Source organism: Microtus oregoni, unplaced genomic scaffold (genome assembly GCF_018167655.1).
Source record: "Microtus oregoni isolate MIOR12 unplaced genomic scaffold, Mior012 000021F_ref0000039, whole genome shotgun sequence".
Classification (NCBI taxonomy): Eukaryota; Metazoa; Chordata; class Mammalia; order Rodentia; family Cricetidae; genus Microtus; species Microtus oregoni.
Window position 1 is genome coordinate 10,412,962 of NW_024543080.1, and position 27,814 is coordinate 10,440,775.

General features: G+C 41.1%; 1 protein-coding gene across 1 annotated transcript; it reads left to right on the forward strand.

Annotated features, from left to right (window-relative positions):
* The first annotated feature begins 15,460 nt into the window (after positions 1–15,460).
* On the forward strand, positions 15,461–26,514 carry LOC121460707 (UDP-glucuronosyltransferase 2B31-like). The gene is made up of 6 exons (XM_041671158.1): positions 15,461–16,193; positions 18,218–18,366; positions 19,931–20,062; positions 23,355–23,442; positions 24,227–24,446; positions 25,074–26,514. Exons 1-6 carry the CDS (start codon positions 15,470–15,472, stop codon positions 25,351–25,353), a joined length of 1,593 nt encoding a protein of 530 aa, XP_041527092.1. The 5' UTR covers positions 15,461–15,469; the 3' UTR covers positions 25,354–26,514.
* The last annotated feature ends 1,300 nt before the right edge of the window (positions 26,515–27,814 follow it).

The window sequence follows — 27,814 nt, forward strand, 5'->3', positions numbered from 1 at the left end:
CATATAGCAGTGTACACCCAACCTCTGTAATAGAGATTTATCCCCTCCCAGAATCTATGACTTTCAATAGACCTTTATTTTGGTTGGAGTATTAGAAGCGCTTCCTCATTTATTATGGAATTTTGGCTTCCCAGTCTATTGGAAGTCCTGTGCAGCTGACAGATTCTTGGAGTTTATGAATGCTGTGGCCATGGCATGTCCAGAAAAAATGCTCAATAGCACTTCTCATCATTGGGCTCCTACATTCTTTCCTCATACTTCGGTAGTATACCTGGAGCCATGAAGCTGATCATTCTCAGTCGTTTGAGAAATTTTATGACTCTGAATTAATTGGTACCCATTACAACAATTGCTTCTCAGACAAAGGCCGAGAACAATGCAGATATCTGGCTATAGCTATTAACATAAAACTTTAGGAAAAAAAATTGTCAACATGACCATTTAGGAAAATAGCAATAGTAGGTTCCAAGCTAGGATTTCTTTAAACTTTAACCAGGTTTATACTGTCAGATTTTTTCTGGGAGATTGTGGCTCAAGTTTAATTAGAAAATATCAATCTATTTATCTTAGATTTATCAATCTAGATTTATCAATTTAGTTATCAATCTATTTAGCTTCAGTTGCTAACTTGACAATGTCTTGAGCCATATCTGAGGAAAATTTGGCCTATTGGCAAGAATGGATTTTGATTTTTGATTGACAGAACAATCCTTGTGGTCCTGTCTACAGCAAATTGAGCCAACCTGTTAAGGGAGGGACCATCCTTGTGACACTGCCCACAACAGGATGGGCCCTCCTTACACCATGATGGTCCAGGATCGAATAAGGAAGAGTCTGGGAGCCATAATGCTCTAACTTTGTTTTGAGGTCATATCAGTTACTGCTCTGATATAGCAATGTATCATCAGATCATCATCAGATATCATTTCCATTCCAGTTAGTAAAAATCCAGGAATCCTAAATATAAGAAATAAAACAGCAAATGGCTCTCAGGTCATGGCATTGTGACATGTTGTGTCACTCATTTGCACTTTCAGTGACAGCTGACACCCACCCTATATTAAGTTCCTCCTGGACAGAGACCATGTCTTCTTCTTCATATATCCCCACTTCATAGAACAATGTGATACTCAATGGCTGGTTCTTTAATGGCTAGTTCTATAATCCAGGTATATACCATAAGGTTCTCACGGGTAGGATCAAATTCTAAATTTAAAAACAACTCTATCCTAATCTGATATCATAGCTGAGTCAGATATAACTTGATAATGCTATTCTAGAAATGGGATGAATGCTTCAAGGTGTAGTGGATTTCTATGTGAAGACGACTTGCATTTATTAAGAAATATCAGGGTTTTCTATATCATGACCCTGATAATATGACCTAGATTACCTTTATGATATAAAAGAGCTCCTATAATTTGTTCCTGAAGTTTTAATAGAAAAGAGGGAAAGCAATAGTTAGCAGTATATAAAGAAGACAGCTGAGTAAACTACAAGAAGCCAAGTCTCCAGATAAGAGCAAGACAAGAGAAAAACTATATCTAGCCCATAATGAGGTTCCATATATTATAGATAAAAATGTTTTGTGTAGTGCAGAATCATGAAAAGAACTAACCTACTACCACCCTAATTCCTGCAATAAAATATTCACACTTTCTGAAATGGACTCCTGCAGTGGTGAACACTGGATTTCAAAACAGACAAGAGGACTTCGGTCCCAATGTAAGCTGAACCTCACTGGAGCACTGGGTGAAATTAGATTTTATCCACAACAAGAAGGAAATTCTTTAAGAAAAGCGCATGTACTGAAACTAGGAACAATCTTACTACCAATGCAGAGCTGAGCCCTTCACCCATAAACTGTTCACAGCATCAGATTTCAGAAGCAGCAGAAACCATATTTAGTGAGAATGAGTGACAATATTCCTGTCACACCTGTAGAGAATACTGATCCTCAAAAGGGTGGGAAGTTAGTTATAATCAGGTTGCCCAGGGAGCATCAGTAGTGGAGAAGGACAGAAAAGAAGAGTAACTGCAGCTACTACAGAGTGTCCTACAAAAGAGATGAGAAAGCTGATCAATCAAGAGCCCTTGCTCCTTCCACACTCAGGGCAGACTGTGATCCACTGTGTCTTAATCCCAGGGCAATACAACCAAGCTGATGCTAGGAATAAATGAAGTAAGGAAGAGAGCTGAAGCTGCCCAAGCGAGCTCCCCATAGATTTGCAAACAGATTATTCCAAAGTCCCCAAAATCTACAAGCCCAAGCTATAAAGGCAGCACTGGACAAGAAAGAATCTTTGCTTACAAGGATTAAAAGAACACTGATTGTTCACAGGGAGAAAATTATAGGACAACAGAAGCAGACTCTGGCTCCTGCCAACGCTTGGATTCAAAATAATCTTGAGCAGAAACCAAAGTTCACTTTGGATGAGATCAAGGGTAGTGTGCTCATTCCAATGTTCACTTTAAACACCCTCTTTCTGCTTTGATTAGCATGTAATTCCAGTCTCTGTTTACTTGTGTTCTTGAGACAGACTCTCAATCTGTAGTTCTGGCTGGCTGTCCTGCTCCCAATCAGTAATATTAAAACCCCCTGCATGTAGGAACCAGGGACTAAACTCTAAAACTGTCTTAATGATCTCTTGTGCTGTCTCAACTTTAATACCGGTGCCTTTATTTTCCAAAAGACCTAACAACTGGCCTGTTAACCGGCCCTTTAACACAGGAACAGAATAACTTGCACCCATAACCAATTCACCCTCGCCGCACAATTTCTTACCTGCTGGCCAGCCTTCCGGAGGGCGACCTCTCAGGGTGAAAGACCCCCACAGTATAGACAAACAGCTAAGCAGCAGCAACGCCAGGCTTAAACTTTGGAGCAACACAAGTAACATTAGAGCAGGGAAGTTCGACTTGAGAACAAGGGCGGAGAAGCCAGGCAAGATATCTGCGGTCAGCCGGTCAGCCATCTGGCCCCAAGCGATAAGGAGCCAAACTAGAAACAGGAAAAGTGGAAGGCCCTCTGGATACCCCCTCCCAGAACCCGCAGCTGGCCTGCTCCCATGAGAACATCCCGTTTGCTTAGGGAACCCGGATGCCCATAGTCAGCACATATGCCCAACTTAGAATAGCAGCAATTCACAGAAGAGACAACTCCCCCTATGAAAGATCCCAGCTTAAGCTGCTGTAACGTCATTTCACAAAGCTTTTGACGAACAAATGTAAGTGCAGAGTGAGGTCAGGGTCCCTGGCTGCAAAACAGGATATCTATAGATTAGGACAGCACATCAATTAACAGGAAATCTGTTGCCATATATCTGTGCTGGAAAAGGAAAGAAAGAACAAAAGAGGGACAGGATATCTGTTGCCATACATCTGTGCTGGGAAAGGAAAAACCACCTATACCCCTTGCCCCATTCCAACTGACCACTAACAACGCATTTGCTTCTGTAATCTGCTTCTGCTGCCCTCTTTCCTATAAAAAGACCTTCCCCCAGTCTGCAGGCGCGCTTTGTCTTTTGAGAGACTAAGTCGCCCCAGGTACCTGTGTACTGAATAAAGCCTCTTGCTGTTTGCATCCGAAGAGTGATCTCGCTGTTCCTTGGGAGGGTCTCCTTAGCCTGAAAGACTGCCCACCACTGGGGTCTTTCAAGGGATCCCTACTTCCCGATCTCGCAGATGGGTCTAGTTGCCGATGATCATCCCAGCGGTGCCTCCAATTGTAACACCTGATTTGGTGTTACACCCTCGGTACAGTTCGCGCGCCACTGTACCGAACGCGAGTCGGGCAAGGGCCTGGAGATTGAAAAGAAGACACAGAGAGACCAGGGTCATTCGAAAGGAGAGCAGCCGAATGCCACTTTATTCAGCATTGGGGGAGTCCTTATCTACCTGACTGTAGCACAAGGATCTCCGCCCAGGCAGGTGGGAAATTACCATATTAACAATGGGGTAAATGCCCTGCAGCTAACCACCAGGTGGGGCAGGCATAGCACAGAAACACACAGGAAGCTTAGTTAGTTGATCATAAACTGTCCCCATGAATGCACCACAGGAATAAGGGAGACCAGGGCCCTACAGGTCCCCCTTTCGTATAAATTATGACTAGACCTGTCTTGGGTGGCATTGGACATCAGGCAATACCCCTTACCCGTCATGGGAAAGTATCCAGGTCAAAACACATTTCCTGTCTTAGGTTGAGGCAGCCCCCCAAAAGCCTTTCCCGTCTTTGGCTCACTAGTCATCCATCACCGAGTTCAGCCAGATTTGTGCTGAAAGATTCTCTGGGGCAATAGCTAAGAGGACTTGCCATGTGGCAATATTGACCTGAGCTTGCCTTTGGCTCTGGCATCATAACCATGAAGATGATGCTCCAGCACATGTAAGCATCCCTTAAGGAGACTGTGCTTGCTCAATCATTAATAATTCTGTCCAAATTGGAGCCCTATAAGTAAGGTCTCAGCGCTGGTGAAAATAACCCTGGTATAGCTAACTAGAATAATTTTAAGAGCCAATTTGTAAATTGTACACCTCAGGGTCCGTGAATAACAGCAATAAGCTTATTACTGTAACATCTAGCAGTGGTCTTTAGCCACAACCAAGAGCAAAATTAACTGTAATATTCATTCGCTCAATTTGAATGGCTACGGCATTTGCAACCTGCCCTGAGAAGGTATCCTTTGTGCTAGCAGGAAACAACTGACTGACTAATGAAAAATCCAGCAGCTTTAGCTGCTGTGGCAGCAACAGCTGTGGCTGCCGATATCATGGGATGGGTAGATGGGTAGACAGGCGAGGAACAATCCTTGGCACTCGGACCACCGCAGCCAGCTCCTCAGGAATCCCGCAACTCTTCAGTTGACAAGCCAGAATCTCTTTGATCGCTCGGCTCGGTCCTGTCTTCAGGCTTCTGGACAGGAAAATCCACAGCATGCACCAGCCGCTCAGGTACCCATATTGGATTGTCAGCATCCTGCGGGAAAACACAAACAGCCCCTCTTCCCCACACCAGTACAGGATCTGGACCGTGCCAGGTGCCATCTGATAGATTTTTCCATTTGACATGAGGCATCCCGGAAGAATCTGGCAGCCAATGCCTGTCAGCGGCAGTATGAGATTGAGCATCAACAGTCAAAAAATTTAAAATGTATAAAATAAAAGATAAATAATCTCTGGGGGTGGAACCATATTCCCCCTTTTTAGTTTTATGCAAATAGGCTTTGAGCGTATGATGAGCTCGCTTCACTATAGCTTGTCCTTGAGGATTATAAGGTATACCCGTTTTGTGAGAAATTGAAAACTCAGAACAAAATTTAGCAAAGCCAGTGCTAGTATAGGCTGGTCCATTATCAGTTTTTACAGTTTTAGGAACTCCCTTGTAGGCAAAAGCCTGGAGACAATGACTTTTAACATCTTGTAATCTTTCTCCTGTGTGAGCTGAGGCAAAAATGAGATGAGAATATGTATCCACGGTTACGTGAACATATTGCATGCGCTCAAAAGAAGGAATATGGGTGACATCCATTTGCCATAAATGATTAGGGGCAAGCCCACGAAGATTAACTCCCAAATGGGGAACAGTTAAAAGTTCTGTACACAGAGAGCACTTTTTAACAATATTAGTGGCTTGCTCTCGAGATATCTTAAAGTGAAATCTTAAAGATCCAGCATTGAGATGAAAACGATTATGAGCTTTTTCTGCAGCTTCATAAGATTCCTGACTAACTACATAAATTTGACGAGTGAGCTGATCAGCCAAAGCGTTTCCCTCACTCAAAGGACCAGGGAGTCAGTATGAGCCCGCAAATGCCCTACGTAAATGGGTACAGATCGGGACCAAAGCAAAGTTTGAATAGCCAATAACTGCATCTGGACTCGAGATACAGAGGCAATATAAGCTGCAGTTTCCAACGGTGCAAGAATTTTGCTTATATACTGACTGTCAGTAAAAAGGTTAAATGGAATATCAGCATATTTCTCTAGGGCCAAATGGACAGCAACCAATTCAGCCACCTGAGCAGAGTTAGTATTAACAGACTGAATATCAAAATCAGGAGGGGAGGCTACTACAGCTCTCCCGGTGGAAGATCCATCAGTAAACACATTTCGTGCCCCTGCCAGAGGCTGCAAAGAAATAATTTTAGGGAAACATACCGGATGATTTTTAAAGAAGGTGACTAACTTATCAGAAGAATAATGATTGTCTAACTTGCAGGGATTAGTGCATAAAAATAAAGTCCAATCTTCAGCAAAATTTTGTAACCAAGTTATTTCTGCCTGGGTATAAGGTATAATAACCTTATCAGGTAACATTCCAAAAGTTTGCAAACTAAGCTTATATCCTTTCTGAATAACACGTAGCACAGCTGATGGATATGAGATAACAATTTTTACAGGTGACACATGTTCATGTACCCACAAGATGGGTCCTTGCTGCCAAAAAACTCCAGTAGGACTATGCTTGGAGGGGAAAATTATCAACAGCAGTGGCTGACGATAGTCAATATAATTAATATGAGCAGAGGCAAGCTTTTCTTCAATTAAAGCAATACATTGCCTTGCTTGAGGTGTTAACTCACGAAAGGAGGTTGGGTCTGGATTCCCTTGCAGAATGTCAAAAAGTGGTTTTAAGTCTCCAGTAGGAATTCCCAGACTGGGCCGGACCCAATTTAGGTCTCCAAGCAACTTTTGAAAATCATTCAAAGTTTGTAGTTTATCTAGGTGAAGAGTAACTTTCTGCGGTTTTACTCCTGTCTGCAACAGCTGATGTCCCAAGTATTGATATGGAAACTGTTGTTGTACTTTTTCAGAAGCAATAACTAACCCAGCATGTGCTAGGCATTCTTGCAAGTCAGCAAAAGCCTCAAGGACTATTTCTGGGTCCTGTCCAGCTAATAGGATGTCATCCAAATAATGACTTATATACAGTTGAGAATATTTATACCTTATAGGGGCAATAACCCGTGCCACAAACATTTGACAAATTACAGAACTATTGGCCATACCCTGGGGCAATGTTACCCATTGGTAGCGCTTGTATGGTTCTTTGAAATTTATAGACGGTACACTGAAAGCAAATTTATTAGAGTCTTTTGGATGCAAGGGAATGGTGAAAAAACAATCCTTCAGGTCAATAACTAAAAGATGATATCCTGCAGGAATACCTACAGGCTGAGGCAACCCAGGTTGAGTTGCCCCCATAATTTCCATGCAATCATTTACTGCTCTAAGATCTTGCAATAACCTCCATTTACCAGACTTTTTCTTAATAACAAAGATAGGGGTATTCCAGGGAGAAGTGGATGGCACTATGTGTCCTGCTTCTAGCTGTTCCTAGAGTACTAGAGTACAAGCAGCCTGTAATTTCTCTTTACTCAGGGGCCATTGCTCTATCCAAACAGGTTTTTCAGTTTTCCATTTTATAGGAATGCTTTCTGGCTGCTCTGCAATGGCCCCTAGGAAAAATTTCCTAACCCTGCACGCTGTCCAGGTGACTGTTGTATAATTTTCTTGTCTGCTAAAATCTGCACATCCCCTTGCAGATTTTTGCCCAAACCCTGACCAGGGACAAAGCCCTGCCTCGATAGCATACGCTGCACAGGTTCAGTGGTCAGAACTGCTCCCATAGCTTGCAAAACATCTCTTCCCCACAAATTAAGAGGAAGGTGTTCCAGGACAAATGGTTTAAAAATGCCCTTATGGCCATCTTCATCCTCCCAATTTAAATACTGAGTACTGCACTCTGGAGAACTGGCCGTTCCTACTCCCTGCAAGGTTGTAGAGGCTGGCTGTAGAGGCCAGGCTGCAGACCAGTGCCTTTTAGCAATCACTGAAGAATCAGCCCCTGTATCAGGAAGGCCTTGGAACCTTTTCCCATTGACTGTTAAAGTAAGGGTGGGGCGATTCTCTAAACTAGAAACCCAAAAAGCTTCAGGGGATCCTGTGGAGCCAAATCCCTTGTCCCCTCGTTCTTGTTTAAAAAAAGGATTAGTAGGGCTGGAGAGATGGCTCAGAGGTTAAGAGCATTGCCTTCTCTTCCAAAGGTCCTGAGTTCAATTCCCAGCAACCACATGGTGGCTCACAACCATCTGTAATGAGGTCTGGTGCCCTCTTCTGGCCAGCAGGCATACACACAGAATATTGTATACATAATAAATAAATATTTTTAAAAAAAAGGATTAGTAGAGCGAAACAGGGGCAAAAGCACTAATTGAGCTATTCTCGCTCCTTGAGGGATGACAAGGACTCCCATACCAGCTTCAATCATAATTTTAATTTCTCCAGTAAAATCACAGTCTATAATTCCTGGTAAAATTTTGATTCCCTTGAGCGCAGAACTACTTCTACCAAAAACTATACCTACTGAACCCTCTGGGATAGGTCCAAATACTCCAGTCCCCAAGGCTTGCACACCCATTTGTGGGGTCAATACTACTCGGGCGGAGGTACAGAGATCTAGTCCTGCACTTCCTGAGGTGCCTCGTACAAGGTAGTTGACAGTGAGGCATTTCTCTGAGGAATGAATCTGATGGGAGCTGCTGCCCCGCTCAAGGCCCCGTACACTGGTGTTTTGGGGGCCCGGGGCAGGCCCCTCCCCCCGTTTTTTGACCTGGGGATAAGATTTCCTTGACTGTCCATCTTAGAGTGACAGTCGTTGGCCCAGTGAACTCCCTTTTGGCATTTTGGGCAAACACCTGGATTTCCTCTAGGCTGATTAATAGCTCCTTTACCAGCAGGGCAGTTCCTTTTGAAACCCCGGACATCCTAAGACTCCCTCACTCTCCCCCCACCCCAGTCCCCCCCTCACCCCAGTTCCCCCCCACAAAAAAAATCCAGTTCCCCCCCAAAAAAATTCCCTTAGACCCCCCCTTTTTATTTTTTCCTTTTACTAATGCAACTTTTGCCTTCCAGCATCTTAATGATGACCCAGCTACTCAGGAAAAGCCAGACAGATTTCTTCAATCAGCCACCCCAGACGACAGCCAGGACTTCAAATGCCAGCGGTACAATCAGCCATCCCAGACACCAGCGACCTTGGACACCAGTGACCAACTACACCAGCGACCGCAAACGCCAGTGGGACATTGCCAAAATAATCGGACATTTCCTGGACCCCTCAACGCCCAAAGCCAGCAGGAAGCAGCCATGAGAGACTGGACTATGCCCTCATTCCCTACCCTTTAAGATCCCCCATTTTTTTTTAATCAAACCAAAAGGGTGAAATGTTGTTCTCTTGTGATACCACAACTCCCAGCATCCCTCTGGACTCCAACGCACGCAAGCACAGAACACATTTCCCAGAAGCCTTTGCATTCCCCGTTAAAAGCAAGGGCCGTCACGAGTTCGTCCCTTTTTCTCCCCACCTTTCCTACCGTGTCTGCACGCCCCCTACCTGTTTGTTATCCCTTCCCCATTAAAGTGCACCCACGTGGGACCGCCGCGTGTCTGTGTCTTCTTCCTCGCGTAAGGTCTCTACCTCTCTACCGTCTAACCCGCAGAATTAAGAACAATACTGACCTTCCGCATTGAAAACAATTCCTAGGCCTAGCTCCACCTTGGCCTTCCTTGAGGGCAGAAACAATGACCTGGCCCATCATGTGGGTGCCATCAATGTCTCTGCATAATAGGATAAAGTCATTCAAATCTCCATCTCTATGGGGGCGTAAAACTTGCTGACAGAACTTGTTTGCATTTTCGAAGGCCAAATGTTTAACGACTGGCATAGCTGAATCCACATACCCAAAAATGCAGCTTCCCACCTGTAGAAGGCAGTCAATGAACTCAGAATAAGGTTCTGAAGATCCTTGAAGGATCTTAGAAAGCTGTTCTCATGACCCTTTGTTAGGTAAAGTTTTCCAAGCTTTAACGGCTGCTGCAGCTATCTGAGCATAAATTGCAGGATCATAAGCAATCTGTGCTTCTAAGCTAGCATATTGTCCTTCACCAGTTAATATGTCAAGGTTTTTCTGGAGGAAACCTGCTTCAGCATTTTTGCCTGCAGTCTTTTTGCAATTTTCCTGCATTTCACCTCTCCATAACAAATAATCTCCCCCTGGAAGACAAGCCCTGCAAAGCTGCATCCAGTCACTGGGTATAAGGTTGAGTTCTGCAAAAGATTTCAATAAAGCTACAGTGAAAGGAGCATGAGCTCCATAGTCCACAACTGCTTCTTTTAACTGCTTGATATCCTTAAAGGCCAGAGGGTTATGTTGCCTGTCCCCCTGTCCCTGCTGATCAATCTTTTCCACAACAGGATAAACCTGCTTCTCTCCACTTAGATTATTTAACCTGTCCCGGATCTCTCGGATTTCTGCCTCTAAGTCCATAGGGGCAGAAGCAGTAGTGCAAGGATTATGCGGAGGAGGTCTCATGGAAACATCTCCGTTTGCTTCCTTCCTTTCCTCTTTTTCTAACTTCTTTCTTATCAGTGCGATCTCCTTTTCTAAAATTTCTTCTTCTTTTTCTTTATCCTTTCTATTACTTCCTGTTCCTAAAACTTCCTGTTCCGCAAAAATCTTAATAGAACTCACAGATTCTACTTCCTGAATCTCCTCAAGGGTTTTGTTTAAACTCTCTAATTGCTCTTTCACTTTAACATCATCACTGAGAAGAGCATCTCTGACCAAGCGCCACAGTGAAAATATCGCCATGGGGAATTCTTGTGGCCCTCGCTCTTTCAGTGTGTTTTGAAGATCAGCCTTTACCTGCTCCCAATCAGTAATATTAAAACCCCCTGCATGTAGGAACCAGGGACTAAACTCTAAAACTGTCTTAATGATCTCTTGTGCTGTCTCAACTTTAATACCGGTGCCTTTATTTTCCAAAAGACCTAACAACTGGCCTGTTAACCGGCCCTTTAACACAGGAACAGAATAACTTGCACCCATAACCAATTCACCCTCGCCGCACAATTTCTTACCTGCTGGCCAGCCTTCCCGAGGGCGACCTCTCAGGGATCCCTACTTCCCGATCTCGCAGATGGGTCTAGTTGCCGATGATCATCCCAGCGGTGCCTCCAATTGTAACACCTGATTTGGTGTTACACCCTCGGTACAGTTCGCGCACCACTGTACCGAACGCGAGTCGGGCAAGGGCCTGGAGATTGAAAAGAAGACACAGAGAGACCAGGGTCATTCGAAAGGAGAGCAGCTGAATGCCCTTTATTCAGCATTGGGGGAGTCCTTATCTACCTGACTGTAGCACAAGGATCTCTGCCCAGGCAGGTGGGAAATTACCATATTAACAATGGGGTAAATGCCCTGCAGCTAACCACCAGGTGGGGCAGGCATAGCACAGAAACACACAGGAAGCTTAGTTAGTTGATCATAAACTGTCCCCATAAATGCACCACAGGAATAAGGGAGACCAGGGCCCTACAGCATTCACCATTTGTTAGTGAATAGGTAAAGAAATGGGTTTCAAACACTAGAGCTACTCCACATGATTGGCTTCAATTAGTCTCAGTGGTGATAGAATGTAGCGTGGAGTGGTGGGCTGCATTCCCACCCAGCTCACGGCTAGCTTACCTGAAATAATTACACGGAAACTGTATTCTTTTAAACACTGCTTGGCCCATTAGCTTCAGCCTCTTACTGGCTAACTCTCCTATCTTGATTAACCCATTTCTATTAATATGTGTAGTACCACAAGGTGGTGGCTTACCAGGAAGGATCGTAACCTGCGTCCATCTTGGAGAGGAGAGCTATAGCATCTGCCTCACTTCCCTTCTTCCCAGCATTCTGTTCTGTCTACTCCACGCACCTATGTTCTGACCAATCAGGCAAAGCAGTTTCTTTATTAATTAACCAATGAAAAAGCAGATAGATAGAAGACCCACCTACATCATTTCCCCTTTTTCTGTTTAAACAAAAAAGAAAGGCTTCACTTTAACAGTAAAATTACATATAGCAAAACAGTTATAAAGCAAGAATTACAATTACAATATTTGGATCTATTTTATCTTTTATCATAACAAAGGAAAACTATAATTATCTATATATTCTTCAACTCCATCAAAGACTCCAGAAGGATATAATACTACTTAAATAAACAAGAAGTAAGCAACTTCCAAATTCTAGAAATGACAGAGACATCTCGCTTCCTAGACAGTCACCCAAAGTTCCTCTGTACTGTTGGGGCATCCATCTTCAGCCTTCAGACCCATATCCTGCAGACTTTTCCATGAAGCAGGAAATTTCAAAGGCAGTTCAGTCACTTTTTTCTGTGTCCTGTAGAATGTCTCACAGACTCTTTCATGAGTCAGGAACCCCAAAAGACCATTTCATGTAGTGGGAGCAGCGGGCTACATTCCTGCTGCCCAGCTTCCGGCCGCCTGGCTAGCTTGTGTCCCGAAATAATAACACACAAATTGTATTCTTTTAAACACTGCCTGGCCCATTAGTTCTAGCCTCTTATCAGCTAATTCTCACATCTTGATTAACCCATTTCTAATAATCTGTGTAGCATCATGAGGTGGTGGCTTACCGAGAAAGATTCAGCATGTCTGACCTGGTGGCTGGCTCCATGGCGATCTGACCTCACTTCCCTTCTTCCCAGAATTCTGTTCTGTCTATTCCACCTATCTAGATCCTGCCTTATCAAAAAGCCAAAGCAGTTTCTTTATTAACCAATGAGAGTAACACATAGACAGATCATCATTTCCTCCATCAAAACAGTTTTAAAATTTTCCTGCCGCTAAAAATCATCTGTCAGAGACTCTAGACCTTAGCCAAAGTTGCTTATGCCAACATTGCAAATGAGATTTTGGATGAATGCCAAGTAGGTGGTTGCCTCTATCTTTTCTTGCAACTTATTGAAGTTGATTGATTGTGTTATCTTTTTTCGTTTTACATATCAATCCCAGTTCCCACTCCCTCCCCTCCTGCCATTCCCTCAACTTCGCCCCACCACACCCCCTACATTCTCCTCAAAGAGGGTAAGGCACATTGCTTTGGGCAAAGTCCAAAGCCCTCCCTACTATATCTAGGCTGAGCAATGTAGCCATCCAAACAGATGGGTTCTCAAAAAGTCAGTACAAGCAGTAGGGAAAATCCTGGTGCCACAGCATACAGAGAAGAATCCCACATCAGTTCTGTGGTAATGTTTAAAATATTCATCAGTCTGACTACAGGGCACGACCAGTTTGGGCAACCTCTTTTTCATTGCTTATGGCCTTAGAAGGAATAATCTGTGTGCATTCCTGGGAATTTCTATAGTGCCAGGTTTCTCGCTAGCCCCATAATGGCTCCCTCAATCAAAATATCTTTTTCCTTACTCTCATCTTTGTCCCTCCTCCATCTTGACCATCCCATTTCCTCAAGTTCTCCTTCCCCCTTCTCCCCTCCTCTTCCCTTCCCTTATGTTCTCTCTCTCTCTCTCTCTCTCTCTCTCTCTCTCTCTCTCTCTTTCTCACACACACACACACACACACACACACACACCTATGCTTCCAATTTTGTCCGGTGTATCTTTATATGTTTTTTTTTTCAGGAGGATCTGTATATGTTTTTCTTAGGGTTAACCTTGTTGCTTAGCTTCTCTAGGGTCATGAATTATAGGCTGGTCAACCTTTGTTATACAACTAGCATCCACTTATGAATGAACACATACCTTGTTCATCTTTCTGGATCTGAGTTACCTCCCTCAGGATGTTTTTTTTTCTAGTTTCATCCATTTGCATGCAAATTTTAAGATGTCATTGTTTTTTACCACTGTGTAGTACTCTTTTGTTGAAATGTATCACATTTCCTTTCTCCATTGTTTGGTTGAGGGACATCTAGGTTGTTTCCAGGTACTGGCTATTACAAATAATTCTACTATGAACAGTTGAACAAATATCCTTTTACTATGATTGAGCATCCATTAGGTATATGCCCAAGAGTGCTATTGCTAGATACTTGAAATAGATTGATTCCCAGTTTTCTGAAAAACTACCATACAGATTTCCAGAGTGGTTGTACAAGTTTGCATTCCCACCAGCAGTAGAGGAGTGTTCCCCTTAATCTCCAGCTTAAGTTATCATTGGTGTTTTTTATCTTAGCCATTCTGACTGGTGTAAGATGGTGTCTCAGAGTCATTTTAATTTGTACTTCCTTGATGGCTAAAGATGGTCTTCTTTTCCTTAAGTGTCTTTTGACCATTTGAGATTCTTCTGTTGAGAATTCTCTTTTATAGTGCTATACCCAATTATTTAATTGGATCATTTGGAATTTTGATGTCTAATTTTTTGAGTTCTTTATAAACATTAAAAGTCAGTCCTCTAATGTAGAGTTGGTGAAGATCTTTTCTCATTTAGTAGGCTGCCTTTTTCTCTTATTGACAGTGTCTTTTGATTTACAGAAGCTTCTCAGTTTCAGAAGGTCATATTGATTTATTGTTGCCCTCAGTATCTGTTCTACTAATGTTAAATTTAGGAAGCAGTCTCCTGTGCCCATACATTGAAGACTACTTTCCACTTCCTTTTCGATCAGGTTGACTGTGGTCAGATTTATATTGAGGTCTTGGTACTTGTTCTTATTGTACATAGTTTTGTATTAAATTTAGAACTGTACTATACTAGTTCACTTTGGGTGTGGTCTCATGCACTATAAATGCAGATGAAAAGCTTGTGTTGCCCTCTTGGCTGCTAGATTTGGTCTAGTTCCCAGTGTATATAGAAGATTGTGGATAGCTACCCTTTCTCAGTTTATCCCCAAATAAATAAACCTTTGTTATACTTTATTCCTGGCTATTGTGAAACTCTTTTGTATTCCGACACCTGGAAATGACCTTCTATGTCAGATTCCTCCTGGGGCCTCCCAAGGTATTAGACATTTCTTTTCCCAGGAGAAGGTCACCATGAAAATTCTAATTTTGGCATTCATGCTTTCCATACTCTGGTAGTCAAGAAGGGAAGAAGAAGTGTCTCACTAGAATATATTCATGCATGCATGCTGACTAGTTACAAGAAAGCAGATTTCTGGTTGGACAGAGCTGGAACCAATGGAAAGACAAAAAGAAAAGGACTTCTCCCTAAAATAAAATTAGCTCTAAATTTAATTACAATGTTAATAATTTTGAGTTATACTATGTGCCTCTGAATCATTTATTTAAAATCATTAAATAATATGGTAAATGATTGCTGTTGCCAACATTTGTATGAAGACACACTGAACTGTTGATACTTAAAAAATGTGACTCAACACTTATGTTTTTACTGCAAGTTCTTTATCAAGAGGAGAGAGAGAGGAATGGATATCTTACTTTTCACTGTTATCCATTATAGATTCAAGTCACTGAGAACCAGGAGTCATTTCACATATACACATCTGCCTCTTGGTTTTTGCACTTTGCATCCAGAGGTCTGATTGTCTCAGGTGTATTTACTTTGGTAAGTACAAGTTATACTTTAACTAGTTATTACTCTTTCTGTACCTGCAAGATCTGGAGGATCACCATTTGAGAGACAACTCTAAATTTGAACAAGATGTCTGTAAAAATGAAGGCAGCATTATTCCTCCTACAGCTGAGTGGCTTCTTGGGATCTGGGAGTGCTGGGAAGGTGCTGGTGTGGCCAATGGAATACAGTCATTGGCTCAATTTAAGGACAATCCTAGATGAACTTGTGAAGAAGGATCATGAAGTGACGGTTCTGATACCCTCAGCCTCCCTTTCTTATGAGGTTGGAGACACATCTGCTATTGAGTTTGAGAAATATCCTGCATCTTTATCCATGGCTGAATTGGAGGAACTCTACGAGGACTCACTCAATAAATACATTTATGAGCTGCCAAAGCAATCATTTTGGGGATACTTTTTATTATATCAGGAATTGGCTTGGGAAGATTCAAAATATTGTGAAAGTCTCTGCAAAGATGTAGTTTTTAACAAGGAACTCATGGCAAAACTACAAAATTCAAGCTTTGATGTCATAGTAGCCGATCCCTTCATACCCTGTGGTGACCTGCTGGCTGAGATTCTCAAGATACCACTTGTATACAGTCTCCGATTCTTCCCTGGCTACACACATGAGAAGTACAGTGGAGGACTGCCACTGCCTCCTTCCTACGTGCCCGTTGCTCAGTCAGAATTGAGTGATCGAATGACATTCATGGAGAGGGTACAAAATCTGATTTTTATGCTTTCTTTTGACTTTTGGTTCCAAATATTTAATGAGAAGAATTGGAATCAGCTTTACAGTGAGGTCTTGGGTAAGTGCCATGGTCAACTGGGATTGTTGCATTCAAAATTTGCTGTGTCATTCAAGGGGAACTTTAAACAACAGGATAGGCAGCAGGAGGATTCATCTCTCCTAAGTAAAATGGTGGAGCTGTGAAATTATCTGCCAAATTCAAATGATTATAGAAAATCTTATGTCCCAATGTCAACTGCAAAGCCTTTTTTTTATCACTTGCATGGGACTCTTCAGAAAGGCACACACACAAAACAAATCTCCAAGAATTTCTTTAATAAATAACAGATCAATAAGTCATTATATTTCGTGTTTTAAAACAGTAGTTTGACCTGTGTGGTAGCATCATCATCATCATTATCATTACATTGCTGTCATTACTTGTGTCATAGGTAGGGAGCTTATGTTTTGTGTCACATGTAATGTCAGATCTAAATAATTAATTTTTACTTCTACCTTTATTTTGATTGTTGTAAACAATTGTGAGACACCTCCAAACTCACTGACCATCAGACAAGGTAGAAGTAGGCTCACATTTTTGAGTCTTCAGAAGATTCATGATTATTACATAATTAATCATGAATCAAGAACAGCATGAGGACAAGGAACTCAGGTATAATCAAAAATTCCCTTTGAGGTTAACTTGGGCTATACAGTGAGACCCTTTCTCAAAATGAAGTGCTGAAGAAGTATCTCCATAAACGTTTATACTGGGAGTGGCAGCACATGCCTGGAATCCCAGGAGTTGACATTTAGAGGAAGAGGATCTGGAGTTCAAGGTTAACTATGGCTACATAGTTACATAGGAACCACCATGGGCTCTATCTGAAAACCTCAAAACACAACAAAATAGCCCAAAATTCTCAGTTCACGTAGAGGAGTGCACATCAAGGTTCAGGCAGGACAAACTAGATGGAGAGTGGCAGGCAAAAGTGTTTCCCTGAGTATGACAAACAAGACTTATAGGTAATGGAATTGGTTATATTTAAATGGTATATCTAGATAATTGGTAATCATGAATTTCCAAGGTGTGCTACAGATGTGGGATCTTCTCCCATATCATTTGCACAGTGACTGACTCTATGTGTGTGTGTATGTGTGTGTATACATATATATGTATAAGTATGGGAATGATATTACAAACTTACGTCAAACATACACTCAGATAGATAGATAGATAGATAGATAGATAGATAGATAGATAGATGATGGATAGATAGTCAAATATGTCTTCTATCTCAATCACACTTATAAACAACTCTGGTTACATTATCAAAGTGCTCTGTTATGCCCAAAGTCTGAAACTCTGAAATACCACCATGACACCAAATCTTGTGCAAAAGCAAAGAGTCTTTATTGTGAGTTAACCTGGGTCCCAAAGTCTATCTGGAGTGGTGGCCGCAGCAGTGACAGCAGCAACAGCAGCAAAAAGAGCAGAGCAGGAGAGGACCCTGAGCCAAGAGGGGAGGGGATTTTTATAAAGAGGAAAGCTTGGGGAATTTCAAGTCTACAGGTTTGTGATTGGCTGCCCTTTCCAGACTAAGGCCTGGTAAAGTCATGCCTCTAGACTGAAGATTACTACTTCCCTATTCACAGATTAATTGTTTTTTCCTGCTCAGCAATTGGTTGATTTTACGACAGGGGCAGAGATGGCTCTGATTTCAGGGCCAAACTTTGTGTCTTTTTCTGGTCCTTTTTTGTTTTTAGGCTCCAATTTTAGGGCCAGGGTAGGTTTTTTTTTTTAAGAGATTCTGATTCCAGGGGCAAAATGTATTCTTTTGGTTCTGATTTCAGACCTGAGGTGTTTTTCTCCAGTTCTGGGTTCGTGTTTGTTTTTTTTCTGACTCGGGTTTCAAATCCAGGGTGTGCTTCTTTTGCTAGCTCTGGGCTCAGAGCTGGGGTGCTCATGGATTGTGCTAGCACTGTGGATCACAGACAAACTGGGTCCCGGATCTCTCACTTCCTGAAGACTACCTGGCATAATCATTTTCACCTGACAATTTTGTTACCTGTCCTACCTTGGCTGTTCTGATTCCTTTACAGGAAGACCCACAACACTCGCTGAGATGATGGGGAAGGCAGATATATGGCTCATTCGAACCTATTGGGATTTGGAATTTCCTCACCCTGTCTTACCAAACTTTGATTATGTTGGAGGACTCCACTGCCGACCTGCCAAGCCTCTGCCAAAGGTAAACATTGTCCCATTTGTTTGCTGCTGTTGTCTTTGAATTTTCAGAAAGAGTGAATATATTTTATTTCTTCAGAATGTCTATCAACTCAGAGAGTCATGGCAATTTAGATAAAGAAAGCTGCCAGTAGAAGTGCCTTTATCTGTTCCATCACAAGAGTGTGACTACCATTAGGATTAAATCAATTTAGCAAGATTTTGCTTCATAAAACCTTTTCATATATTTGGCTGTAGAAAACACAAATATTAAATGCAGAGAGTGTTCCAAAAGACAAGTCCTATACAAAGTGGTTTGAGACAAAATAGATGGAGTATGAACAAAGAAAAACTCACGTTCACAAGTCACAATGGCTTTATTTACTTTCTTGATCATTCACAAAAGTGAAAGCAAACTCCAGCAAAAACATGCATACACATCTATTTGCAGGAACAGACACAGTAACATAAATTGACAGCACATAGTAAATTTCTTTCCAGTGAAATTAACATCTGTTAGAAAGAACACAAATGAAAAGAGAGTGGACAGTCTGAACCAAATTAGAAATAGGTTTGTGGTCCATGAATTCTGCTCCTGAGAATGTATATAAAAGAATAAAAGAACTGAATGAAAAGCCTTCACAAGATCATAATGCGAGGATGACCATAGCAGTGCTATTCCTGAAGGGAAGGGTCATGGTGGCTTGAATAAGAAGGAGCCAATAGGATCATATATTTGAATGTTTGGTTCCCAATGGGTGAACTGTTTAGGAAGGATTAAAAGGTGTGACTTAGTTGAAGAAATGTGACACTGGAGGTAGGCTTTGAGGTTTCAAAAACCTAAAACATGCCTGGCTACCCGTGAGTCATTTATGCTTCAAGATTAGTTCTGGGTTACAATTCCAGTGCTCTGCCTGCCTGCCATGGTGCTCCCGACCATGATGCTCATAAACTAACCATCTGAAACTTTAAGCAAGCCCCCAATTAAATGTTTTCTTTTAGAAACTGTCTTAATCCTCACAACATTAGAACAGTAACTAAGAAAGGGGAAAGTAACCTAAATATCACCAGAATTATTGATCAAAATCATATGCTAGTTTTTGTTTTTGAATTTTATATATAGAAAAAAGAATCACTAAAATGTAAAATCTTAGGGTATAGGACACATGGTATGACCTTAATGACAGTATACTAAGTAAACTAACCAATGAACAAGACATAAATAAGAAAACTTTAAGCAAACTCCCTCGTCTAATTAAAATAATAGAAAAAAGGCAGATGTTTGGTAACCAAGAGACTAGGTAGGAAGAAAGAGAATTTTGAATTTACTATTAACAAATCTTGCTTTTCAATATGAAAATGTTTCAGAACTGTTTGTGTGAATGCCAGTATATACAACACAAAGAACTGTAACATTAAACTTAACTAAAACTGTAAATCTTATGTGTAGATGTGAATAGTTCTAAAACACCCACCACTGTGATCATTTCTAATGCTGCCCAGTTTCTTCCTGTGGATGTTGGTGTCAGTTTTTATGCAGGTTGTTTAGTGTTGCTGCTGTTTGTGATGGGCTGATATTTCATCAACAGGAAATAGAAGACTTCGTCCAGTCTTCCGGAGAACATGGTGTGGTAGTGTTTTCTCTGGGGTCCATGGTGGGTACCCTAACAGAAGAAAGAGCCAATATGATTGCAGCAGGCCTTGCCCAGATTCCACAGAAGGTGAGAAACAGTGCCTCATGTGGCATCCTCACTGATATGGTCACAGCCTGTTCAAGTGTGACTGCAGAAACCTCCTGTGAAATTGAAGCTGTCACGATAGCTCTAGCTCATCCCTGAGGTCACTTGTGACACAGAAATACAGGGGGGAATTGCCAAATATTAGGTGGTGGTTTTGAATAATAACCTTGTTATTAACATTGTGCTTAAAAAGAAAAGCACTAAACAAATATTTGCAAACTTGATGGTAGGAAGGTATTATATGCACAAAACTGTGGCTTGTTACTTCCTTTATTCTCCTGGAGGATATCTGAAGATTATGTACACACTAAAGTATAACTATACAACATTTAAATTATAATCAGTAAGTGCACTGGCCCTGTAACAATAAGGAAGCACTCAAAATTTGCAGGTGTAGAACTGGAGAAGTGCCTCATCTTTGAAGAACATGCATTGCTCTCCCAGAGGACATGAACTTACTTTAAGATGCTATATTTATCAGCCCCCAACTGCCTATAATTGTATCTCCATAGGATTCAAGGCCCAGCCTGTCATGATACCCACACACATTTTCCATGCATATGTACATACACTCTGTCTTACGCTTTTTATTGCTATGAGGAGACACCATAAGCACAGCAACTCTTATAGTTATATATCATATATAATTTCAAATATTTAAGTAGGGCTGGCTTACCATTTCAGAGTTTAGTTCATTATCCTCATGGCCAGGAGCATGCAGAAAGACATGATGCTGAAGAAGGAGCAGATTTCTACATTTTTATTCACAGGTAGCAGAAGGGGACTGTGTGACACTTTGGGTATAGGTTGAACATATGAGTACACTAAGCCTTCCTCCACAGTGACACAATTCCTCCAACAAGGCTACGATTCCTCTAACAAGACCACACCTCCAAATAGTGCTACTCCCAATAGGCCAAACATTGAAACATGAATCCACTGGGACCATACCTTTTTAAACCATGACATATATACACTCATGAATAGAGACACACTAGCTTACACATAAATTTTAAAAAAATCCTTATTTTTAAAATGACATTTGTGTTATTCTGGTTTATTTATCTTTTATATCATTTCATTTTTATTAAATGCTTATTTGTTTTCTAAAGAGACAGAAAGAATGGGTGTGATGGATGAAAGGCAAAGGGCTGGGGAGGGAAAAATATAATCAGAACTTATTGCTTGAAAAAAATCACCTTAATAAAACAAATTAGAAAAAGAAGTATAAATTTTTAAAGGGATTTTCATAATAGTAAAATATTCCTTTGTAATCTTAACCAAATGTAACCAAAAACAAATTAAACTGGGCTTGTGTGTGGTAATGTTTTCCTTACTATTCAAAAGAATAGGTAGGATAGGATTTACCAACCCCAATTCCACCTGGGGGACTGAAACTTTTAATGCTGAAATGGGGGTAACTGGGGACTTGCTCTAGAATGATCACATGCGTACATCAATGTCATACTATTCTAAAATATACCTATGATAAAAGTGATTAAAAGTGAACTAACACAAATATCATTGACAAAGATTTATATTGAATTTGGAAAGTAAAACTGCTATAAATATATATTAGAAAAAAGTCAAGGTACATATTAGTACCATTGGTAGACTATTGAACTGGAATGACAATCATACATTCCTTTTTTTCTTTTTCTCTTATTTCTTTCTTTTATTCTTTATTATTATTTTTTTAAGAAAACAAACTGTCTTTTTTATTTTACATACCAGTCCCAGTTCCCACTCCCTCGCCTACTTCCATTTCTTCCACTTTCTCCCCACCACCCCACCACCCACTCCTCGGAAACAGTAAGGCACATTGCTTTGGGAAAGGTTCAAGGCCCTGCCTCATATATCTAGGCTGAACAAGATATCCACCCAAAGAGAATGGGTTCTCAAAAAGCAATTACAAGCAGTAGGGGTAAATCCTGGTGTCTACTGCCAGTGGCCCCTCAGTCTGCCCCAGCCATGCAACTATTACCCACATTCAGAGGGTCTAGTTTTATTCTATGCTAGTTCCTTCACTGTCCAGCTAGAGTTGGTGAGTTCCCATTAGCTAGATAAACTGTTTCTATGTGTGTCCCCATCATGGACTTGACCTCTTTGCTCATATTCTCACTCCTCCCTCTCTTCAACTCAACTGGACTTTGGGAGGTCAGCCCAGTGCTCCACTGTGGGTCTCTGCCTCTGTTCCCATCAGTTGCTGGATGAAGGATCTATGGTGACATTTAAGATATTCATCAGTCCGACTACAGGGCATGGGCAGTTTGAGCACCCTCTTCTCTATTGCTTCTGATCTTAGCTGTGATCATCCTTGTGGATTTCTGGGAACTTCTATAGTTCCAGGTTTCTTGCTAGCCCTATAATGGCTCCCTCAATCAAAATATCTCTTTCCTTGGTCTCATCTCTGTCCTTCCTCCATCTCGACTATTCTGTTCCCTCAATTCTCCTCCCCCTTCCGATTCTCCCTTCATCTTCCTTTTCTTCTCTCCCTTCTTCTGCCACCCCAATTCTCCCAATTTAGACAGGCTATCTTGTCTATTTCTCCTTTCCAGGTGGATCGATCTAAATGTTTTTCTTAGGGTTCACCTTGTTACATAGCTTCTCTAGGGTCATGGACTATAGCCTAGTTAACCTTTGCTTTACAACTAGTATCCACTTATGAGTAAGCATATACCATGTTCATCTTTCTAAGTCTAGGTTACCTTACTCAGGATAGTTTTTCTAGTTCCATCCATTTGCATACAATTTTTTTAGTGCACATTAGTGTTTGGCCAGCATGAATGTTTGTGAGAGGGTTTCAGATCCTCTGGAACTGGAGCTACAGAGAGACATTCCTGAGCTGTCATCTGGGTGCTGGGAAATAAACATGGGTATTCTGGAAGACATTCCGTAAGTCTTGCTTGACATTACTAGAGAAACAAACTGGTATATAATAGTAACTTTGGTAGATTGTTGAACTAGAATTACATTCACACATTTCTTAACTCTTTCTGATTCACATTACTAGACCTAACTTTGCCTAAGTTGTTGTTGATTAAATATTAAGGTGCCATGCTGAAATTTGGATAAGCATGAGACCAAATGAAGGACATTAAAGAGAACTTGCATCCTTGCTGTAGTAGTTCTTCATGGTTCCCATCATCCATCCTCACTGCCTGGCCCTTAGGGACTGGGGTTTATCTGCATTGATTCTTAATCTCTCCAGAAATCTAGCAGGAGGAACTTGACATTTGACCAAAGTAATAAGAGACTAGCTTCATCTTAACAGGTTCTTTGGCGATTTGAAGGCAAGAAGCCAGACACCTTGGGCTCCAACACTCAGCTGTACAAATGGATTCCCCAGAATGACCTTCTTGGTAAGCATAGGGAGATGCCTGAGACATAGGATTGACTGCTCAGGAGAGGGGATGTCAACACTAATGCATTTCTGACAAATGTGAACTAGTCCTGGAGAAAATAAATAAAGAACTTATGTAAAATATGGTGGACAGTAACAGTGGAGATGGGAGAATCCATTATTATCTCTTCTGTAGTTTTCATTCAGATAAACTTAAATCACTTCTTCATGTTTGTGTGTTCACCTCCTATTTCAAAACCTTTACATCTGCCCTTTCCTCCAGGGTAGCACAATTTCAAATGCCAGTGAAGATGGTATTCTTTCATTACTAACCCTTAATTTACTAGCTCCCCCAAAACTCCACATTATGAGGCAGTCCTATATTGGATGAAGTATTGCTTGTCCTAAGCCTCATCCCATGAGGATTAGCAAAAGCCCCTTACCACATGGAAGGGACCTATCATGAGCAGTGGCTTCACTGTTCCTTTAGGAGAACATTCTCTCCTGAACCACTGCCTGTGATTGCAATTGCTATTTACTCCACTTGAAAGGAGTTCTCCCTTTCTGTTCACTGCAAAAATCATTCTACTTCCACAACTCACTACCTCTATGTGGCCTTCAATAATCATCCATGGACTTCTGATGCTCCATACTATAAGACATGAGAGGACCTCAATTCCATTCCATGGGTATGATCTTGTTGTCTAGAGAATATTTGCCATTTCTGTGCCTTTTTCATGTGCCTTTCATTTTCTTTCTCAGACTTATATTTAATATTTCCCCTTAATTTCTCCCCTTGCTAGGTCATCCTAAAACCAAAGCTTTTATAACTCATGGTGGCACCAATGGCATCTATGAAGCGATCTACCATGGGATCCCTGTGGTGGGCATTCCTTTGTTTGGAGACCAGTTTGATAATGTTGTTCACATGAAGACCAAAGGAGCAGGGGTTCAAGTGGACTTTCTTACAATGTCCAGCACAGATTTACTCCATGCTGTGAAGACAGTCATTAACGACCCTTCGTGAGTACAGTGATTTTGTTTAAGTTGGTACTAGTTTAGATAAATTGTATCCAATGGGACAGTAGAAGTTTGAAACAACAACAGCAATAGAAATATCATTCAAGCATTATCCAATGAGGTTTACTGTAAAACAAGACTGTAAACTATACCTATAGACTTACTATATGTGAAGTTAGTTTAGAAAAATTTGATGATGGAAATAATTTATAAGCAAGTTATCAAAGACCTGCATCCTAGCCCTTAAGTCATCTTGTGCAAGGTATACTCCATTCTCACCAGTTGCCATTTTAACCACTAATAGTATTTTTATTAAACTTCCAAAGAATATTGATATAATTTCTTGTCAAGAGCATCAATATAATCATCATCAGACTGTATGAACCACCCCTCTTACAGTGGTAGAAAAGGCTTGTCAATATTTGCTCTGCTGGAAAGATTTCCTTAGTAAAATGATTCCCTATTTTAGTTTTGGAAAGAATTTCACAGAAAATAGAAACTTCCAGGCAAACCTCCAAACATGTCCCAGTCAAAACCACACTGTACCTAGTGCTCCTGTATGGCGTTTATTGAGTCTCATGTTGCTTTTTTTTTTTAAACTAATCGGTTTTTTTATATCGATGTCTTTAGCTATAAGGAGAACGCCATGCGGCTATCAAGAATCCACCACGACCAGCCCATGAAGCCCCTGGACAGAGCCGTCTTCTGGATTGAGTATGTCATGCGCCACAAGGGAGCCAAGCACCTTCGGGTGGCAGCACATGACCTCACCTGGTACCAGTACCACTCTCTGGACGTGCTTGGATTCCTGCTTGCCTGTGTGCTGACTGTGATGTTCGTCATCACAAAGTGTTGCCTCTTTTGCTGCCAGAGATTTACTAAATCTGGAAAGAAGCAGAAAAGGGAGTAGCTGAAGTGGGGAGGACTGACACATGGACCTGCTCCAGTGCATCACATCAGGGGAGGATTTCCATCATATCCCTTAGTTACGATTGATCTGGCCACTGTCACTCTTATTTCAGCCTTTTGAAGCAGACTTGAGCTTTCAAAAATTCCATTTTTTCTCACTTATAGAGCACACATGGATGACAAGACCACAGTTTTTTAAGTCCCAACAACAGCTAACTCAAATTACATTCCAAATCTGAAATGTCCCCCACAATCTCATAATTTGTTTGGTGGATTTTGTATAATTTATTAATTTAGAAATTCTTACCTTGATTCAGTGAAATATTAAATTCATCCCTCATGATCACATTCCTACTTCTCACTGGATCTCCTCTAATATGTCCCAATTCCAACTTTATGCCCTCTTATTTTATTTTTAATAACTTTGTAAGTCCAATTAGTACTGTCTGTAGAAGCATACATGCATTCGTGGAGGGACATTGCTGGATCATGGGCAGTGTACCAATGTACACGCAATCCTCATGATAGTATTCAGTCCCTTCCAGAATCCATGGCTGCCAATAGATCTTTATTTATGGGTGGAGTATTAGGAGCTCCTCCCCATTTATTGTGGAATTTTGGTCTCTTGATCTTATGCAAGTCCTATTAGCTGACAGATTCGTTGAGTTTATAAATGCAATGGCCATGGCATGTCCAGAAGAAAGTGTTCCATAGCACTTCTCATAATTGGATTTTTACATTCTTTCCCCATTTTGCTACACTATTTCTTGAACCTTACCATGGGCCTGTTTATTTTTGGTTCTTTGAGCAATTTTAAGTCTCTGACTTGATTGTTCTGCATTATAAAAAAAAAAGCTTCTCTGAAAAGTATCAATCCAGATCTCTGATAATATAAACTTTTAGAAGGTAATTTGCTAACATGACCATTTAGAACAATAGCAATAATAGGTCCAAGCTAGGATTTTCTTGATTTTTAATGAGGTTTATAGTGTCAGGATCCTTCCACTAGAGAAGGGCTCAAATCCAATTAGAAAATGTAGTAGGAGGCTGTTCATTTTTTTCCCGGCTCTTCAGCCCCCAAATAACCACACAGAAACTGTATTAATTAAATCACTGCTTGGCCCATTAGCTCTAGATTCTTATTGGCTTTTACATCTTAATTTAAGCCATTTCTATTAATCTGTGTATTGTTTGTGGCTGTGACTTACCAGCAAAGTTTTGGCATGCCTGTCTCTGGTGGCAGCTCCATGGCTTCTCACTGACTCTGCCTTCAGCATTCAGTTTAGTTTTTCCCACCTACCCAAGTTCTGCTTTGTGCAGGCCTAAGACAGTTCTTTATTAACCAACGTTATTCACAGCATACAGAGAAGAATCCCACATCAAAAAATATTTAGTTATCCATCTAGTTAGATTCTTGACAAACTTGACAAAACCTACAGTCATCTGAGGAAAGTCTGGTCTATTGGTAAGTCTTTGGGAATGGATTTTGATTCTTGATTGAGAGGACAATCCTTGTGGTCCCGTCTGCAACAGATTGAGCTGACATGATATTGGAGGGATCATCCTTGAGCTCTTTTCCACAGTATGTTGAGCCCTCCTACATTATGATGGTCCTGAATCAAATAAGGAAATACTAATTAAGGAAGAGTCTGGGAGTCACACAACTCCAACTTTATTTGGAGATCATGCCAGTGTCTGTTGTGATATAACCATGTGTCATCATACAACCATCATATTTCATTTCCATTCCAGTTAATAAAAATCCAGGAATTCTAAACACCAGGAATAAAACAGCAATTGATGTAGGTGGGTATTCTGTCTATGTGTTACTTTCATTGGTTAATAAAGAAACTGCCTTGGCCTTTTGATAGGCCAGCCCTTAAGTGGGTCGAGTAGACAGAACAGAATGCTGGGAGGAAGGCAATGAAGCAGATGCAATGGCTCTCCTCTCTGAGATGGACATAGGCTAGAATCTTTCCTGGTAAGCCACCACCTCATGGTGCTACACACATTAATAGAAATGGGTTAATCAAGATGTGAGAGCTATCCAGTTAGAGGCTAGAGCTAATGGGCCAAGCAGTGTTTAAATGAATACAATTTGTGCGTTGTTATTTTGGGTGTAAAGCTAGCCATGAGGGAACTGTTATTTCAGGCCATACGTGGCAGGGATGCAGCCCACCGCTCCTTCTACACAAATGGCACTCAGGTCATGGGATTGTGCCATGTTGTATCACTTATTTGCACTTTCTGTGACAGCTTACACCCACCCTATATGAGGTTCATCATGGACGGTGACCATGTCTTCTTCTTCATATATCCCCACTTCATAGAACAATGTGATACTCAGTGAATAATTTTTAATGAATCTAAGAATCTAGTTCTTTAATCCAGGTATATACTATAAGGTTCTCATGGGTAGGATCAAATTCTAATTGTAATAACAAGACTATCCTAATCTGATA